This window comes from Scyliorhinus canicula, chromosome 15 (assembly GCF_902713615.1).
Source record: "Scyliorhinus canicula chromosome 15, sScyCan1.1, whole genome shotgun sequence".
NCBI lineage: Eukaryota > Metazoa > Chordata > Chondrichthyes > Carcharhiniformes > Scyliorhinidae > Scyliorhinus > Scyliorhinus canicula.
This window is the reverse complement of record NC_052160.1, coordinates 59,542,439-59,562,978: the sequence shown is the minus strand read 5'-3', so window position 1 is coordinate 59,562,978 and position 20,540 is coordinate 59,542,439. Positions and strand designations below refer to the sequence as shown.

Genomic DNA, 20,540 nt, shown 5'->3' with positions numbered 1-20,540 from the left:
GCAGCACCATTTTAAAGTAAGAAATGGAAACTGAAAAATGTGTAAGAATGTAACTACAAACTGAATTATGAAAGATTAAGTTTAAGTCAGAAATATGGTTTAAGCAAAACTGTGCTAGCACAAAGGACATATATTTCACATGGAAGCTTTTCCACAAAAAAAGAAGATGGAATGCTGTTAGCATTTAAGCAGTCGATGTCAACCCATCAAGTTCATGCCAGCTCAGCTAGCCCCACCTCCTTCCTTCCCTGTCGCCAAGCAAAACGTTTCTATTCAGATAATTAAACAATTTCCCTTTTAAAGGCACAATTAAATCTGTCTCCCTGCATTCTCATGCAATATATTCTAGATTGCAACAACTTGTGCAAGGAAGCTTTTCCTCTTGCCACCTTTGTTTCTTCTGCCATTCACATTAAACCTGTGTCTCGATCTTTGCACCTATGGGAACAATTTTTCTGTACCAGCTCTGCCTGGATCACTGTCACATCTTCCTTCTCTCAACCGTCTCTCCTCCAAGGCCTTACTTTCTCCAACCTATCTATGTAACTGAAGTCCCTCACCCCATGAAGCATTCTCATAAATCTGCTCTGCACCATCCCCGAAGCCCAGTACCTATAACTGGACACAATACTCCAGTTGAGGCTAATTATGTACACGGTGCCTATAGTCCAAAACACAACTATTCACCACTTCCTGTCACTTGACCAATTTTGTATTCATGTTGCCATTTTATTCCATGGTCTTTAACATTGCTGTCACACCTATTCTGTGACACTTTACTAAACAACCCTTGCTGCAATAAAAAAATCATCAAGGCGATTAAACACAATTTGCCTCCAACAATCTGTGCTGGTTTTCCTTAATTAATCTAGGCTCGTATAACTGACTGTTAACGTTGACCGAGATTATTGTTTCTAAAAGCTTTCCCACCAAGATTAAACTGACTCGCCTGTCGTTGCTGGGTTTACCCTTACAACTTTTTAAACTTCCTTTGCATGCATTCTATCAATCCTGGTGCCACATCATTTTATGCACAGCCTATTTCTTTCTCATAATTCTTAGCTGATCCAGTGTCTCAACTACATCCCTTTTCACTGTGACTCAGGCAGCATCTTCGTCCCTGGTGAAGGCAGATGCAAAGTGATGATTTAGGATGTACGCCATGCCTTCTGTCTTCATGTGTAGCTCCTCTTTTTGGTCCCTAATTAGCCTATTTCCTCTTTACTATCCTTTTACTATTTAAATGCCTGTAAAAGACTTTAGCTTGTTATCTGCCACTCGTTTTTCGTTGATTTTTCATTCCCTCTCAGAACGTTCTATATTTAGCCTGATTCTCACTTGTATTAATAACCTGATACCCTTCATAAGTATATTTTTTATGTTTCATCTCACTATCTATCTCATTCGTCATCCTGGGAGCTCGGTCTTTCTTCATCCTATAATAATCTTTATTGCCACAAGTAGGCATACATTAACACTGCAATGAAGTTACTGTGAAAATCCCCTGGTCGCCACATTCCGGCGCCTGTTCAGTACAGAGGGAGAATTCAGAATGTTCAAATTACCTAAATAGCATGTCTTTTGGGACTTGTGGGAGGAAACCGGAGCACTCGGAGAAAACCCACGCAGGCACAGGGAGAACGTGCAGACTCCACACAGACAGGACGTGGTAATTTCCCAAGCTGGGAATCGAACCTGAGAGCCTGGAGCTGTGAAGCAACAGTGCTATCCACTGTGGAAGTGTGCCGCCCAACCCCAATGTTCCCCTCCTGGGAATGTACAACAATGGTACCCGAACCTGCACTTTAAAGGCAGCCCATTTCTCCATCGCAGTTTTGCCCGCCAATATTCAATTCCACTTTACCCACTGAAATTGGCCCTCCCCCAATTAACTATTTTTATTCTGGATTGTTTCCTATGCCTTTCCAAAGTTCATCTAAACCTTATGATACCAAGATCACTGTACATGTTCCGACTGATACCTGAACCACCTCATCTTCCATAGAACCATAGAATCCCTGCAATGCAAAATGTAGCCATTCGCCCCATTTAGTCTGCACTGACCCTCTGAAAGAGTACTCGAAGACCACCCACCAACCATATCCCCGTACCTCGCACGCCTTTGAACACTAAAGGGCACTTTTATCATGGCTAATCCACCTAATCTACACAGCTTTGGACTGTGGGAGGAAACCCACGCAGACACGGGTAGAAAGTGCAAACTCCACCCACGGCCGGAATTGAAACCGGGTCCCTGGCGCTGTAAGGCAGCAGTGCGAACCACTGTGCCGTCTAGAACGAGGTCCAGCAATGCCTCCTCAGTGGGCTGGAAATATATTGGTTGAGAAAATTCTCCTGAAGCCTGTTCAGAAACTCGTGTACCTCTCAGTTTTTCACACTATTACCATCCCAGTCTATATTAACATAACTAAAAACCACATTATCACTACTGCATTGTTCCTGCACATCTCTGCAAATTCCCAACAAATTTGCTCTTCTAGACTTCTGTGTACTAGTTGGTAGCGTAAAGCACATACTCAGTGTGATAACACCTCCATTGTTTCTCAACACTAATCCACTCTCTCCGGTACTGCAACATTCTCCTTATTCAGTACTGGCCTATTTATCCTCCTTAATCTTTCCTGAACATCTTGTATCCAGGTGAAGCATCTTGTTCATCTGAGATGATCAGAAATTTTCCTCTCATCACCAACAACAAAAGGAAGGCCAAAGCCTTTCATCTAGGTAGAAGACACTGAAGGAAACAGAATTCCGCCCACAAAATATTTAAATCTGATCATTTGAGATAAACCTTCAGGGCCTGGGAATTTCCATTGGTATAATCTCCCAAGCTCACATTTTCCTTCTAAACATGTCATTCACCTCTTCCATCTCTTTCATCTTCTGATGGAAGAACTCCAGTTCTTGTCGTACTAGTGGATGAAGGCCATCCTGGTCATACGATCTCCAGTGTCGTCTTTTGTTTTCCAGAAAGCGCATCTGTCTCTCTATTTTAAAGGCACCTGAGAAAAATGCAATACACAGCTAGAGTAAGAAGCTCCCAAGTTTAAACCTCCAGCAGTGCAAAAATGAAGAGGACATATTTTTGGTTCTATTTCTTTCAGACAGGCAAAATTTTACATTTAAATGGTTTCAAGTCAATGAGGCATACAAAGCAAATGTTGAAGATCATACTGAAACACTTAACTCAGTGGTGGTACAATCTCATGGCGTAATCAGAGATATTACGGCAACACTATCTGGGTTACATTATAATAGTGTTCTTGGAAGAATTTAAACTGTTTCCAATGAGTGGGATTAAAACAAAGTCCACAGCAGCACGAAGGTTGCCAAGCACAATAAAAGAACACATTTCCATATGTTAGCAGGCAGCTTCACCCAGACTGCTGAGCAGCTTCATCCAAAGTGTTACCTTGGTTTTTCAACACAAGAGTCATTATGACAAACCCCGCAAGGAAGAGAAAAGATGTAAATAATCTGTGGTTATTCAAGCTTTTCAATGTCACTGCCAACGTTCCATTCTGAGCAACCTTAAGAACAGGCTATATGTGAATATTATTATTTTTTGCAAATGTACTGGGAGATGTGAATGCTTTAATATACATAAACATGCAACACATTCAGAATATTCTGTGTAATACATGGTGCATATTAACACCCATCCACAATACTTGGCATGCTTGCAGCAAGGAGAGACAGATTGTTTTTCCGAATTACTCAAAGGAACTACAAATGGAATTGGAGCCTATCCCATTCACTTAAATGTGACAACGAGCACTTAAAAATTATGGCGAAATTAGATGTTACTATTTCAAGGAACATTAATCCAAACTGTCAGGACCTATAGCATGGGTGTTCCAGACAGTAACAGCTTTCATTCCATACCTTGTTCAAATTTGAAACTTATTGAATTAGATGAGCTCATTTCTTTTCGTCTGCTCTTTTTCTGACTGGATTGTGGCGAGTTCTCCTGCCACTGCTTAATTGCATCTGATAAGGCCTACAAAACAAGCAGCAGGAACACAATAAAACAGCAGTCACAGTATACAGGACATAGAACAAAAACAGTTGGTCTTCAGATTTGTCATTTGTAAATTAAAAAGTTAATAAACAAATTAAAATGGAAAAGCAGACACCCTGAAGCTCCTTACGCCATGGTTTTTAAAAATAAATTTAGAGTATCCAATAATTTTTTCCAATTAAGGGGCAATTTAGCGTGGCTAATCCACCTACCCTGCACATCTTTGGGTTTCAAAAAATAGATTTAATCAAATTTGTAGTACAGAAGGAAGCCATTCAGCCCATCGAGTCTGCACCAGCCCTTGGAAAGAGCACCCCACTTAAGCCCATGCCTCCACCCGATCCCCGTAACCCAGTAACCCCATCTAACCTTTTTTTGGACACTAAGGGGCAATTTAGCATGGCCAATCCACATATCCTGCACATCTTTGGACGGTGGGAGGAAACCACAGCACCCGGAGGAAACCCACGGAAACACAGGGAGAACGTGCAAATTCCACACGTACAGTGACCCAGGGTCGGGATCAAATTTGGGACCTTGGTGTCGTGAGGGAGCAGTGCTAACCACTGCGCCACCCCCACACAATGGTTAACTAGTTAAGTGCAATTTCATTTTCTAAATGGAAGGAATTCATACGAGGCTTTGACCCTGCCATGGCTATTGCTGTTTCTGCATGAATGCCTTCAAAATATTAAAACTAAGTTTACTTACTGTGCTCCTCAAATTACAAATAGTAGCATTTATCTTGTTGCCAATCACCAAAAGTATTGTTGGGAGCAACAACCATTAGTTTTGTGGTCTATTCAAATGAAAGTAAAAACTTTAAAAAAAACAAAGTTACATTCACAGAGATTAATGCATTATGTGAAACTGGAAGGCTGTGGCATGTCAATCATTTTGTTCGAGTGACCTCTGCTTGCTTTCGTGTAGGCATTAACAGTATTACTTGTGTAAATCAACTGACAGAAGGATCCCAGGTTAAGAACCAAGAACATACTGTCACATTAATTATCTTCCCAGCTACAGTGAACTCAAGGTGCAAACATACCGCTTCCATCATTTTAGAGAGGCTAGAACAAGTTAGGGAACAAATTTCGAGTCCAACACTACTGACACTTACTCTTCTTTCACAGTTGTCTTTTTTAAAATAAATTTAGAGTAGCCAATTCTTTTTTTCCACAATTAAGGTGCAATTTAGGGTGGCTATTCCACCTAACCTGCACAGCTTTTTGGGTTGTGGGGGTGAGACCCATGCAGACACGGGGAGAATGTGCAAACTCCACACGAACAGTGACCCAGGGTCGGATTGATCCGGGATCCTCGGCACTGTGAGGCAGCAGTGCCTACCACTGCGTCACCGTGCTGCCCCTTTTACAATTCAGTCTTCACTTCAGCCACTAGATTGTACTATTGAGAGATTAAAGGACACAATCAATATCTAGCAACAAGAATGGAGTGCTGCAACCGTTTGATGTTGCAAAACATTGCATTTTTCCTCACTCAATAATTTCATTGCTTGCTCTCCAAGTGTTAACAATTTGTACATCCATCGTGCCTTCATGTAATAAAATGTCTTAAGGTATTTCATAAGAGCCAGTGAACAAAAATTGATATTGAGCCAGATAAACATACATGATGACAGGTGAACAAAAAAATTGAAGAAGTAGATTTTAAGAAGTGGCTGAAAGGAGAGAAGTAGAGAGGCAGCGAGGTCAAGGAAGGGATTTACATGCTTACATCATAGGCCGCTGAAGACATGGTTGCCAGTGGTGCAGATGTTTTTCCGGCACAGACCACTGGATAATAATAAAGAGCAGGAAAGCCCAATGTTTTCTTAACCCAGCCCAAGACAATGAAAACGATCGTACTTCTTCTATGTCGACCCAGCTGGGATCAACACTCACAGAGTAGAGATCTAGAGATGTTGTCCCTGAAACCTTCCCGGTGTGCAAGGCCCATCTACTAACTGGATTAGCACATGGCCATAACAGAAGCTCAGTTTTAAGACTAACCAGCCAAAAGTCCTAGTGGCATGCATCAAAATTAATTCTTCATGGTCTTTTGTCTGCCATTATTTCATCTGTTTTAGGCGATTGTAGGGCAACACCCAACTAACAAGAGTGGAAATGGGTAGTCCACTCCGTTTTCATATGTCTTGTAGGAGAATCGCGGGAGGGCTGGGCGAATCACTCCACGCCGCCCTGGCACCCCCCGCGATTCTCCCACCCACCCCCCGAAAATGCTGTGTCGAGTTTTCCGACAGGCCGCTCGGAGAATCGCCGCTCGCCGTTTCTCACGGCGACCGGCGATTCTCCGGCCCGCATGGGCCGAGCAGCCTGCCGAATCCGACCGGTTCACGCCGGCGCCAACCACACCTGGTTGCTGCCGGCGTGAACAGCGGGCGACAGGTGAGTGTGGGGCCTGGGGGGGGGGGGGGGGGGGGGGAAGAGAGATCGAGCACCATCGTGCTCAGCAGATGTCTGGCCCACCGACCAGCGTCTGTAAACGACGCACTCTTTTCCCTCCGCCGCCCCGCAAGATCAAGCCGCCATGTCTTGCGGGGCAGCGGAGGGGAAGACGGCAACCGCGCATGCGCAGTTTGGAGCCGGCCAACCTGCGCATGTGCGGCTGACGTTACTTCGGCGCCGCCAGTCGCGGCATTCCCGGCGCGCCGCTTTGATGCAAGCGTCAAGGCCGGGCGCTCGGGATTCACGCGCCGCCTCTCCTAGCCCCCTGGGGGGGGGGGGGGGGGGGGGGGGGGGGGAGAGGAAGAGAGAGAGAGAGAGAGAGAGAGAGAGGAGAGAGAGAGAGAGAGAGAGAGAGAGAGAGAGAGAGAGAGAGAGAGAGAGAGAGAGAGAGAGAGAGAGGAGAATAGGGGAGAGGAGCAGCCTCCGGGTTTCACTCCAGCGTCGGGAGAATCGCACCCCATGTGCAGGAGTAACTTGTACACCATGAAACTTAAAAAGTTAATAAAACAGGAATCATTTTTCTGCTATGTAATTTCCTCATGCATTAAATAAACCAATTTGGCAGATAAAATCAACTTCAACATGTTGTTATCCTGAACCTCCAATCTGCATACCTAACGTCATCATTTCTGATCATTGTCTGTAGAATATTTAGCACCAACTTTCCACATCCCCCTACAACCTAACTTCATCTGCTTCACACATTGATATCGGACCAGGTAAATTGCAGGACACGACGGTGTAAATTATAAGTGTTTGCGTATCTGTAATGCTGCCATCTGAACGTCAGGAGTTGATCTTTTACTTGCAATTGTATTGAAGAAATAATCAACAAATAAAATAAATAAACTGAAAAGGAGAAAATAAAAACCAGGAAAAAGCACCTAGCAGTACAAACCTTGCGGGTGATTGCATAGTGTCCCTTGAGCTCGTGTAAAGCCCATTTGATGTCTTGACTGTTTAACATTTTGAAATCTGCCATGAGGAGGTCAGAAGCGTGAAGAAAACATTGCTGGTTTACAGGAGCAAGCTTTGAAAAGTCAAAAAAATCCAGTTTGGGTTTCTGTTCAATAGAAAACATACACATGCACAAATTCATTAGTGCACAATAATTGTTCAGAAAAGTATCTTGTACCTCAAGGAAAACTTGCACAAACACACTAATGATATTTTGAATTTTGGAATTACTTTCTTCCTCGCCACTCAAAACCATTCATAGTGGTATGCAATTCTAAACTGCAATAGCTTCCCTTAACCTGATACGTTCTCTCCCTGCTATCCATAATCAGAACAGCTTAGGCTAGGCACTCTGTCAAATTCCTCGATACCGTGGCAGGAGATAAACTTGCTGTAGTGCACAAGTTAAACACAATTTCCCTCAAGCATTTACAATAAAAGAATATTCCATATGGAATGGCAAGAATAAACCAAGTTACCTCTTCATTACTTTCAAGCAAACTGCTGCTGTGTGTGAAAATTAAATTTTTCTTCGGATAATCAGGATTTTCCAGGAGGTGGTTGCACAAGCTGAAAACAAGGGCAGAATACGTGTTAGTATGAAATTTTATTTGTATTAACTCACAAGCAGCTTCCTATCTATGTTGCACAATGGCACAGAATCATCCATTCAGTACTCTTTGCTTAGTCACTGTACATGAGAAGCGATGAGAGGGGGCCAAAATATATTCATGGAAAATATATGTCAAATATTTTCTTTCATGACAGAACTTCAAATCCTTCCCTTAACAACTCACTTCACCAACCCTCCAACTTATCGGAAAACGCAATGGTAGTCTATGAAAAATAATTCCCCTGAAATCCCTGGGCTCAGCAGGAAGGGGCTTCCCCTGGGATTGCCAGAACAGCTCTGACGAGCGTGGTACTCCTGCTATGCTGTTTTACATAGAACATAGAACAGTACAGCACAGAACAGGCCCTTCGGCCCTCGATGTTGTGCCGAGCAATGATCACCCTACTCAAACCCACATATCCACCCTATACCCGTAACCCAACAACCCCCCCTAACCTTACCTTTTAGGACACTACGGGCAATTTAGCATGGCCAATCCACCTAACCCGCACATTTTTGGACTGTGGGAGGAAACCGGAGCACCCGGAGGAAACCCACGCACACACGGGGAGGACGTGCAGACTCCGCACAGACAGTGACCCAGCCGGGAATCGAACCTGGGACCCTGGAGCTGTGAAGCATTTATGCTAACCACCATGCTACCGTGCTGCCCATTTTGTTGCACTCTTGCAGTTGAGGAAAATGTTATGGCACTGAAAATACCTGGAATCCCAGCCCTCTCATTGCTCTCCAACTTGAGGCAGAAGGGCAACGATAAACACAAGGTACATCATCTCTATTTTTTGGTTACAGATGTGTGTCTCTTAAAAAATGTTCTGACTCCATTGTGGAATTGAAAGGGATTGTTCTCTGAAAATAAATGACACGTAAAAGTTTTTCTGAACTGCAAGTGGACCCCGAAACAGAAGAAGCATCAGAGCCCATGATTTCTCTATCGGGCCCTCATCCTATGATTCTGTCATGCACTTCTTAGTAAATAGCGTTGGTTATAGCTTGGGTGAAAAAGGGAACTCCCTGTATAAAATGTCAAGAAAAGGGATATTTTTGAAAAGCTAATAGTACTGCATTCAATTTGGGGCACCGTACTTTAAGTAGGGCCTTACGAAAATTGAAGAGATTTGTTAGAATGGAACCAGAGATTAAAGGCTTCAGTTATATCAAGAGACTGAAGAAGCTGGGATTGTTCTCCTTTGAGCAGAAAAGGTTAAGAGAAGATTTGATAGTGATTTTCAAAATCGTGAAGGATTCGGATAGAATAGAGAAGGAAAAGCAGTTCACAGCCACAGCAGAGGTTGCAACTAGAGGACATTCAGGTGACAGGCAAAAGAACAAGTGACAACATGAGGATTTGTTTTTTCTTCTTAAGCAGCATGTTGTTGTGATCTGGGTGACTGAAGCATATTCTTTCAAATTTGCTGATGACACCAACGTAGTGGGTCGGATTTCAAACAATGACGAGACAGAGTACAGGAATGAGATAGAGAATCTGGTGAACTGGTGCAATGACAATAATCTCTCCCTCAACGTCAACAAAACAAGGAGATTGTCATCGACTTCAGGAAGCCTAGAGGAGAACATGCCCCTGTCTACATCAATGGGAACGAAGTAGAAAGGGTCGAGAGCTTCAAGTTTTTAGGTGCCCAGATTACTAACAACTTGTTGTGGTCTCCCCCCTCCTCCGACACTATAGTTAAGAAAACCCACCAACGACTCTACTTTCTCAGAAGACTAAGGAAATTCAGCACGTCAGCTACGACTCTCACTCTCACCAACATTTACAGATGAACCACAGAAAGCATTCTTTCTGGTTGTATCACAGCCTGGTATGGAGCCTGCTCTGCCCAAGACCGCAGGAAACTACAAAAGGTCGTGAATGTAGCCCAGTCCATCACGCAAACCAGCCTCCCATCCACTGACTCTGTCTACAATTCCCGCTGTCTCGGAAAGGCAACCAGCATGATTAAGGACCCCACGCACTCCGGACATACTCTATCCACCTTCTTCCGTCAGGAAAAAGATACAAAAGTTTGAGGTCACGTACCAACCAACTGAAGAACAGCTTCTTCCCTGCTGCCATCAGACTTTGGAATGGACCTACCTCGTATTAAGTTGATCTTTTCTCTATACTTGACTGTAACATTACATTCTGTAGTCTCTCCTTCCTTCCCTATGTACGGTATGTGTTGTCTGCATAGCATGCAAGAAACAATACTTTTCACTGTATACTAATACATGTGACAATAATAAATCAAATCAAAAGGGAATTACACAGGTAAATACTTGAAGGGGAAAAAATTGCAGGGTTATGATGGAAGAGTCAGGAAGTGGGACTAATTGTCTAGCTCCTACAAACAGGCGGTACACGAGCAATGCGCTGTATTACTCTACGATTGCAAGAATTCAATCTCATCAGATATATTCCTAATCAGCGTTTTGAGAAAACTCTTTCATAGGTGGCTTTGTTTGGGAGAACCACCAACAGAAATGTCACACAGAGCGATACAACGTTCATGAAATGTTTTAAATTATTGGTTATACTTTTGGGACCCCATTAACCACCATTTTCCATTGGTCACAAAGCCACATCACATTTTCTGTTCATTTCCAGATAATTGCAACAATATACTTACACATTTAAATCCCATATTTCATTTGTCGTAATCAGCTCTTCGACAAACTGTTCTTCTATATCAGGAAACAGATTTACCTGTAAGAAAAGTCAAGCTAAATTAAAATTGCATGTTAGATAAACAAAATCTGGGTTAGCTGATTGCTTGTGAAGAAATTACTGTCCACAAAACTAAACTGAATTTTTATTGCTCATTTGCACCACATAGATGCAATGCTCTGTAATCCCTATGCCATGGAAATTCAAATTCTTGAAGAAGATTGTTCTCAAAGTTAGGAAGGGGGCAGACATTTTTTCCACATTAGTCACCCCTTATAGCTTCTAAGATTGTCTGTTTATTGTTGACCACAGGCAGGATTGAACAAAATTGGTTGACACTGCAGTATTTAATTTGATATTTTTACAGTCAACAAAAAATAGATTTTCAAATCATTATTTGCCTGGTGGGTTCAAAACCTAGTCCCAGATAAGCAAAGGCTGCTTTCCCCTTTGAGGGAGGAGAGCTGACTGGTGGCGATTCAACCTGAGAGTCACCACACCTCAGGTGAGGGGCACGGTTGAGAAGGCGGGACCTTATGAATAACCTCAGCCGGTACAGGAATTGAATCCACGCTGTTACTTACTTACTTGTCTCGTGGGTTCAAAACCAAAATGGCAGGGCTGAAAGGACACTTCAAAAAAAAATTAATTGCTAGGTGCGGGTGTGAAGGCCAGTGTTTTGACTGCCCATAATAACACTCCAGCGGTGACAAGCTGCCTTCTTGAACTGGTGTACTCAATGTGACGCAGAGGCTGCCACAGTGCCACCAGGGACGGAGTTCAAGGATTTTGACCTAGTGACAGTGAAAGAGGGACTGATTAGTTGCATGTCAGGGTGGTGACCTGCAGATACACTTGCTCTTCCAGGTGATAAGAGGTTGCAGCTTGCAAGGTGCTGTCGGAGCAGCATTCGCAGGTTGCTTCCCAAAATCTTGTACATGATACACATCACAACCACAATGGCGAAGGGAGTAAATGTTTGAAGTAGCAGGTGGGGTGCTGATCAAGTGGGCTCCTTTATCTTGGATAGTTTTGAGCTTCTTGAGTGATGTTGGAGCTCCACTTTCACCCAGGCAAGTGTTGAGTATTTCATCACACTCCTAACGTATGCCTTGTGGATGGTGGAACAGCTATGGGGAATCAGGAGAGGAGTTGCCACAAACTTCCCAGCTCTGACCCGCTCTTGTAGCCAAAATATTTTCCATTGATTCACAATTAATTTCAATTGTGCGCGAGAGCTCGTTGATGTTGAACTCTGTCAAATCATGTCTTCAATTCAAGGGCAGTCACTCTCACCTCTGGATTTCAGCGCTTTTACCAATCTTCAGACCAAGGCTGCAATGAGGTCTGGACTCCAGTGTTTCTGGCAAATCCTAAACTGAGAATTGGTGAGCAGGTTATTGCTAAGTTAAAAGCTTGCTGGAACTGCTGACAAGCCCAGCATTGTTGATGATTGAGAAAAGTGACCGGACGGTAATTGGCTGGATTTGATTTGCCCTGCTTTTTGTGCACGTGACATACCTTGGGCAATTTTCCATTTGTTGGGTAGATATCAGTTTTATTGCTATACTACTGCAGTTTGGATCTTATCAACTGATAGTGGACTCCCTTTGTTATCTTTATAACATGCTGCTTCTGCTGTCAACATAAACAAAGTTCTGTGTTGTAACTTCACCAGGTTGACAACTCATGTTTAGGGGCACCCAGCGCTGCTCCTCGTATGCTCTCCCACACTCATTGAACCAAGGTTGATCCACTGGCATGATACAGTGGTGAAGTGAGGAATAGGTTGAACCATGAGGTTACAGAGCAAGAAAAATAGCCCTTTGGAAAGCTGCCAAAATAGATTCTTTTACAGTTAAATATCTGTCCAATTCCTTTCAAGTACTTAATAGATTATTGTGTTCCTTCTTCTCTATCTCCAAATTAGATTAGCTCAGTAAAGTCAGCTTTCCCATTGCTACAATTAAAATATTATTTTGCATTTCTTACAAGTTTACTTTGCTCAATACACAGCAGCTTTGCACTGCACGGTGGCAGAGTGGTTATCACTGCTGCCTCAGTGCCAGGAACCCGGTTCTATTTCGGCCTTGGTAACTGTGTGGAGTTTGCATGTTCTCCCAGTGCCTGCGTGGGTTTCCTCCAGGTGCTCCTGTTTCCTCTCACAGTCCAAAGATGCACAGGTTAACTGGGGTTATAGGTATAGGGCAGGGGAGTGAGGCCAGGTAAGGTGCTTTTTCAGAGGGTTAGTGCAGACTTGATGGGCCAAATGGCTTTCTTCTGCAACGTAGGGATTCTATGGATTATGTTCAAACACGGTTGGTGCATTCTCTGCAAAAAGTGTTGCTAAGGAAAATGTAGCCACAGAGAGGCAGAAAATTGCCAATACAGATTTTGACCATGTTTCAATAAACCCGACAATATATATTACGATCCCAGACCAAACCCCAACAGTCATAGTTAATCTCTCCCTAAAGTTTGACATACAGTCTAACAGCGTAGTCTCTGAATGCTGATTCACCAACTTCTCTTTGACAAATTTAAGTGGTCCTTTTAGCTCCTGACCAAAAATCAGTTTGAATGGACTGAATTTGACTGATTCATTAGGTGCATCCCTAATTCCAATTAGTGCAAATGAAACTCCTTTATCCCAATCTTCTGGATAATCCTGACTATACGCCTTCAACGTGGTCTTTAAAATTTGATGCCACCTTCCTAACACCCCTTGTGATTCTGGATGATATGCAGTTGAGTTAAATTGCTTTATTCCTAAACTATCCACAACTTTCTTGAATAACTTTGACATAAAATTGGATCCCTTTCAATTTAATTTCTTTTGGTAGTTCATCTTGAGTAAAAGCATTTGGTTAACTCCTCTACAACCCTCTTAGCTATGCGTTTTAATGGAATGGCCTCCGGAAATCTAGTGGACACATCCATTATGGTCAACAGATACAGATTCCCACTTTTTGTTTTAGGCAGGGTCTCACACAATCAATTAGGACCCTAGTTAAAAAGTTCCTCAAATGCTGGAATGAGCATTAACGGTGCTGGTGTGAATACTGCTCGCGGTTTTCCTATTCCTTGACATCTACGTCAAAATTCAACTACATCCTTATGCAATCCATTGCAATAAAATTTGTTTTGTATTTTTGCTCGCATTTTCCTTACTCCCAATGACCTCCTACTGGAGCCTCATGCACTACCCCAAAATCTTCAGTCTATAACCCACCGGTAATACCGCTTAAATGAACCTCTGCACTTTCTCATCTGCTTGAATATGTAATGGTCTCCATTTTCGCATTAATACATTAATAATGAAATAATACTATGGTATACACTTGGATTATATTTCCATATATGCTTTCTGATACAGCGGCTTTATCTCGGAATCTTCCTGCTGTCATTCAACCAACTTTCCTGTACTAAAGATATCCGCTTCATCCACCATCTGCTCTTGTTCTTTATCGACCATCTGATCAAATATGGTTTTTGACAACTGAACATCGGCCTCCCTATGGGTACTCCGCAAGTTCTCTTCCTTCTGTCTTAACCTGTGGCTTTGTGATCTTTACACCACACAATCAGGAAACACCCCAGGATATGCTTCTTGCAACACTTCGGTTTGACTTTCCACTGGCTTTTCAACCACAGTAGGCTGCACTCCCACCCGTGATCATTAACGAGGATAAGTTGTACACCTGAAAAAGGTAATTTTTCTATTACTCCTACCACCACTTTTCATCAGTACACTGTAACCCTACCGTATATATTGATACACTATTCCCCTTACCACTATTTCCATAATTACCACCTTTTCTGGTAATACCCTTTTCCAAACTGCACATCTCATTTCTCATCATTAACTTGCTCCTGTATCCCTGAAGATCTTAATCTCCTTACCTACTCTACCTTGGACACACGTGTAAACCATACACTGACAAAATCCTTCAAACCTTTTGGCATCTGCTTATTCACCAACATCTAAACAGGCTGTGCACTGTTGCACACCTTCCACTGGGAAAATGTTTTGTTTTTTTCCCACTTTAATAAATTCTCCTGTTTATGCTGTTTTATCGAGTCTGCCTTCCCAGTACTTTTCTTAAGTCACCAACACTGCAACTTCATGTATCCAACTTTATTACAATGAAAACACTTTGTTTTCTTATCTCTCTTCCACTATGAGACAGGATTGATTCATGATCTCATAGTTAGGGATCCTCTCGGAAGGAGCGATCACAATATGGTGGAATTTAAAATACAGATGGAGGGTGAGAAAGTAAAATCAAATACTAGTGTTTTGTGTTTAAACAAAGGAGATTACAAGGGGATGAGAGAAGAACTAGCTAAGGTAGACTGGGAGCTAAGACTTTATGGTGGAACAGTTGAGGAACAGTGGAGAACCTTCCAAGCGATTTTTCACAGTGCTCAGCAAAGGTTTATACCAACAAAAAGGAAGGACGGAAGAAAGAGGGAAAATCGACCGTGGATATCTAAGGAAATAAGGGAGAGTATCAAATTGAAGGAAAAAGCATATAAAGTGGCAAAGATTGCTGGGAGATTAGAGGACTGGGAAATCTTTAGGGGGCAACAGAAAGCTACTAAAAAAGCTATAAAGAAGAGTAAGATAGAGTATGAGAGTAAACTTGCTCAGAATATAAAAAGACAGTAAAAGTTTTTACAAATATATAAGACAAAAAAGAGTGGCTAAGGTAAATATTGATCCTTTAGAGGATGAGAAGGGAGTTTGAATAATGGGAAATGAGGAAATGGTTGAGGAACTGAACAGGTTTTTTGGGTCGGTCTTCACAGTGGAAGACACAAATAACATGCCAGCAACTGATAGAAATGAGGCTATGACAGGTGAGGACCTTGAGAGGATTGTTATCACTAAGGAGGGAGTGATGGGCAAGCTAATGGGGCTAAAGGTAGACAAGTCTCCTGGCCCTGATGGAATGCATCCCAGAGTGCTAAAAGAGATGGCTAGGGAAATTGCAGATGCACTAGTGATAATTTACCGAAATTCACTAGACTCTGGGGTGGTCCCGGTGGATTGGAAATTAGCAAACGTGACGCCACTGTTTAAAAAAGAAAGTAGGCAGAAAGCAGGAAATTAAAGGCCAGTGAGTTTAACTTCGGTAATAGGGAAGATGCTGGAATCTATCATCAAGGAAGAAATTGCGAGGCATCTGGATAGAAATTGTCCCATTGGGCAGACGCAGCATGGGTTCGTTAAAGGCAGGTCATGCCTAACTAATTTAGTGGAATTTTTTGAGGACATTACCAGTGCAGTAGATAACGGGGAGCCGATGGATGTGGTATATCTGGATTTCCAGAAAGCCTTTGACAAGGTGCCACACAAAAGGTTGCTGCATAAGATAAAGATGCATGGCATTAAGGGTAAAGTAGTAGCATGGATAGAGGATTGGTTAATTAATAGAAAGCAAAGAGTTGGGATAAATGGGTGTTTCTCTGGTTGTCAATCAGTAGCTAGTGGTGTCCCTCAGGGATCCGTGTTGGGCCCACAATTTACATTGATGATTTGGAGTTGGGGACCACGGGCAATGTGTCCAAGTTTGCAGATGACACTAAGATGAGTGGTAAAGCGAAAAGTGCAGAGGATACTGGAAGTCTGCAGAGGGATTTGGATAGGTTAAGTGAATGGGCTCGGGTCTGGCAGATGGAATACAATGTTGACAAATGTGAGGTTATCCATTTTGGTAGGAATAACAGCAAACGGGATTATTATTTAAACGATAAAATATTAAAGCATGCCGCTGTTCAGAGAGACTTGGGTGTGCTAGTGCATGAGTCACAGAAGGTTGGTTTACAAGTGCAACAGGTGATTAAGAAGGCAAATGGAATTTTGTCCTTCATTGCTAGAGGGATGGAGTTTAAGACTAGGGAGGTTATGTTGCAACTGTATAAGGTGTTAGTGCGGCCACACCTGGAGTATTGTGTTCAGTTTTGGTCTCCTTACTTGAGAAAGGACGTACTGGCACTGGAGGGTGTGCAGAGGAGATTCACTAGGTTAATCCCAGAGCTGAAGGGGTTGGATTATGAGGAGAGGTTGAGTAGACTGGGACTGTACTCGTTGGAATTTAGAAGGATGAGGGGGGATCTTATAGAAACATTTAAAATTATGAAGGGAATAGATAGGATAGATGCGGGCAGGTTGTTTCCACTGGCGGGTGACAGCAGAACTAGGGGGCATAGCCTCAAAATAAGGGGAAGTAGATTTAGGACTGAGTTTAGGAGGAACTTCTTCACCCAAAGGGTTGTGAATCTATGGAATTCCTTGCCCAGTGAAGCAGTTGAGGCTCCTTCATTACATGTTTTTAAGGTAAAGATAGATAGTTTTTTGAAGAATAAAGGGATTAAGGGTTATGGTGTTCGGGCCGGAAAGTGGAGCTGAGTCCACAAAAGATCAGCCATGATCTAATTGAATGGCGGAGCAGGCTCGAGGGGCCAGATGGCCTACTCCTGCTCCTAGTTCTTATGTTCTTATGTTCTTATCATTGGTTTCCTTTTTAATCTGAGGCAAACTGTCAACATCTAAACAAAACCTCCTTTGCCCTGACCACCTGTGGATTTCTCATTTCCCCAATTTCTATCCTTCACAGATGTAAATTGAAGTCGAAAACCAGACTTTATTTTATGAACTAATTCAAAATGATCTGCCATTTCTGCTGGCAGTCTAGCAGTTTTAAATCTTTGCTCTTTCACGAGTTCTCACTAATGCAGGAAATTCCTCCAAAATAATCGTTTCTCTAAGGCGGTCCTATGTTTGGTCTATTTTTAATGCTCTTATCCACCTTTTAATGCTTGAATCCACCTATCAAAATTAGTGTGTTTACTATTATTGAATTTGGTATATGTCTGATTTGGTTCTTTCCTTAGATTTCTAAACTTTTGCCTGTAGGCTTCTAGCACTAGTCCATATGCAATTAATGTGTTTTTCTCACCTCATCATAATCCCTCGATACTTCCTCCGATAGCGATGCAAACACTTCACTAGCTCGACCTACCAACTTTGTTTGAACCAACACTACCCACATGATCTTTGGCCAATTCAATTGTTTAGCCACTTTCTCAAATGATATCAAAAATGTTTCCCACAGCTTTCTCATCAAATCTTGGCAGTTATTGAATATATTTAAACATAGCCCGAATTTTATTACGATTCCAGGCCAGAAACCAACAGTGGCTAGGATACTGGACCGAAACCCCAATATTTTATTTTGATTTTCTAAGAGTGAGAGGAAAGGATACCTTGTTGTAGGAGCGATTGCAGAAAGAAATAGGGGTATAGTACTATTGAACAAAACTTTATTACTAACAGTATTTTTTTTTTAATAAACAATTTTATTGAGGTAGTTTTTGGCTTTATAAACAGTTACAGACATCAGAAAGAAAGCGAAAAAAGGCAAAAATGTGCAAACATCCATGTACTTTCAATACTTCAATCATAACATATTGCACAAGCCCGCTCCTCTCCCACCGGTACTACCCGCCATATTTTCCCTCCTACTCAACTCTACCGCCCCCCCCCCCCCTCCCCCCACCCCCCTGCTGACGCTCACTCTCCCGCAAAGAAGTCAATAAATGGTTGCCACCTCCGGGCGAACCCCTGCACAGATCCCCTCAAGGCGAACTTAATTTTCTCCATACCCAGGAAACTCGACATGTCCGCAAGCCACAACTCCGTCTTCGGGGGCTTTGAGTCCCTCCACGCCAATAGTATTCGTCGCCGGGCTATCAGGGAAGCAAAGGCCAAAACATCGGCCTCTTTCTCCCCCTGGACCCCCGGGTCCTCCGAAACCCCAAAAATTGCCACCCCTGGACTCATCACCACTCTTGTTTTTAGTACCCGGGACATGACCCCCGCAAATCCCTCCCAGTACCCCCTCAGCTTAGGGCATGCCCAAAACATGTGCACGTGGTTCGCTGGTCCTCCCGCGCACCTAGCGCATTTGTCCTCTATCCCGAAGAATTTGCTCATCCGAGCCACCGTCATATGGGCCCGGTGAACGACCTTAAATTGAATCAGCCCGAGCCTAGCACATGTCGCGGTCGAATTTACCCTACTCAGGGCCTCTGCCCACAGCCCATCCTCCATTTCCCCGCCTAGCTCCTCCTCCCATTTAAGTTTCAGTTCCTCTGTCTGGGACCCTTCCTCCCTCATGAGCACCTTATATATACCCGAGACTCTACCCTCCCCTTCTTCCCTCCTAGAGACTATTCTGTCGAGGATCCCCATTGGCGGGAGGCGTGGGAAAGATGGGACCTGTCTACGAACAAAGTCCCGCAACTGTAGGTATCTAAAATCATTTCCCCTTACCAACCCAAATTTCTCCTCCAAGCTCCTCAGACTCGCAAAGCTCCCTTCCAGGAACATATCACCCACCCTTCCCGCCCCCGCCATACTCGGAACCCCCCATCCATACTCCCGGGGGCAAACCGATGGTTGTCGCAGATTGGCGCCCAGACAGACGCCCCCATCTCCCCCACATGCCTCCTCCACTGGCCCCATATCCGCAGGGTCGCCACAACTACCGGGCTGGTGGTGTACTTGGCCGGCGGCAGCGGTAGAGGAGCCGTGACCAGGGCTGCCAAGCTGGAGCCCCTGCACGAAGCCGCCTCCACCCGCTCCCAAATAGACCCCGTACCCACCATCTACTTCCTTATCATAGCGATGTTGGCCGCCCAGTAATAATTGATCAGACTCGGCAAAGCCAGCCCTCCCTCGCTGCGGTTCCTCTCCAACATCGCCTTCTTCACCCGCGGGGATTTTCCCGCCCAGACAAAGCTCATGATCAGCCCGTTAACTCTTTTGAAGAAGGACTGTGGGACAAAGATCGGGAGGCACTGAAAAATAAACAAAAATCAAGGGAGGATTGTCATCTTTACAGTCTGCACCCTCCCTGCCAGCGACAGCGGGAGTGCATCCCATCTCAGAAACTTTCCCTTCATTTGCTCCACCACCCTGGCCAAATTTAACTTATGCAGCCTGCCCCAGTCTCGTGCCACCTGGATTCCCAAATACCGGAAATTTTCCTCAACCAGCCTAAACGGTAGCCCTCTCAATCTGTTCTCCTGGCCCCTTGCTTGTACCACATACATTTCACTCTTGACCGTATTTAATTTGTATCCTGAGAACTGGCCGAACTTCCTCAGCATTCCCAGTATAGTTCCCATCCCAGCTACTGGGTCCGACACATACAGGAGCAGGTCGTCTGCATAAAGAGAAACCCTATGTTCAACCCCGCCCCTCACCATCCCCTTCCAACCCTCTGTGGCTCTCAGTGCAATCGCCAGCGGCTCTATGGCCGGCGCAAACAGCAGCGGCGAGAGCGGGCAGCCCTGTCTGGTCCCGCGGTACAACCTAAAATACTCCGACACTTCTCTGTTGGTCCTGACGCTGGCCCTCGGGGCCTGATATAATAATTTGATCCAGTCCACCAATCCCTCCCAGAACCCAAACCGTCCATAGATAGTCCCACTCCACCCGGTCAAAGGCCTTCTCGGCGTCCATTGCCACCACTACCTCCACCTCCCTACTCACTGGGGACATCATTATCACGTTAAGTAATCTTCTCAGGTTGGCCGCCAGCTGCCTACCTTTCACAAACCCCGTTTGATCCTCCCCAATCACCTCCAGTACACAGTCCCCCATTCTACTCGCCAGTACCTTTGCCAGGAGCTTGGCGTCTACATTAATCAGGGAGAGGCCTGTAGGACCCGCACGCCTCCGGGTCTTCACCCCGCTTC

General features: G+C 43.9%; 1 protein-coding gene across 1 annotated transcript in view; it reads right to left on the bottom strand.

The window, feature by feature from the left end:
- The window catches only part of rnf216 (ring finger protein 216), a 263,325-nt gene that overhangs the window by 185,742 nt on the left and 57,043 nt on the right, over positions 1-20,540 (bottom strand). Inside the window, exons 5-9 of the mRNA XM_038820989.1 lie at positions 10,732-10,808; positions 7,947-8,037; positions 7,409-7,573; positions 3,907-4,021; positions 2,884-3,023 (exon numbers count right to left, since the gene is read on the bottom strand). Of these exons, the coding sequence (XP_038676917.1) occupies positions 2,884-3,023; positions 3,907-4,021; positions 7,409-7,573; positions 7,947-8,037; positions 10,732-10,808 (588 nt within the window). The remainder of the gene's footprint in view (positions 1-2,883; positions 3,024-3,906; positions 4,022-7,408; positions 7,574-7,946; positions 8,038-10,731; positions 10,809-20,540) is intronic.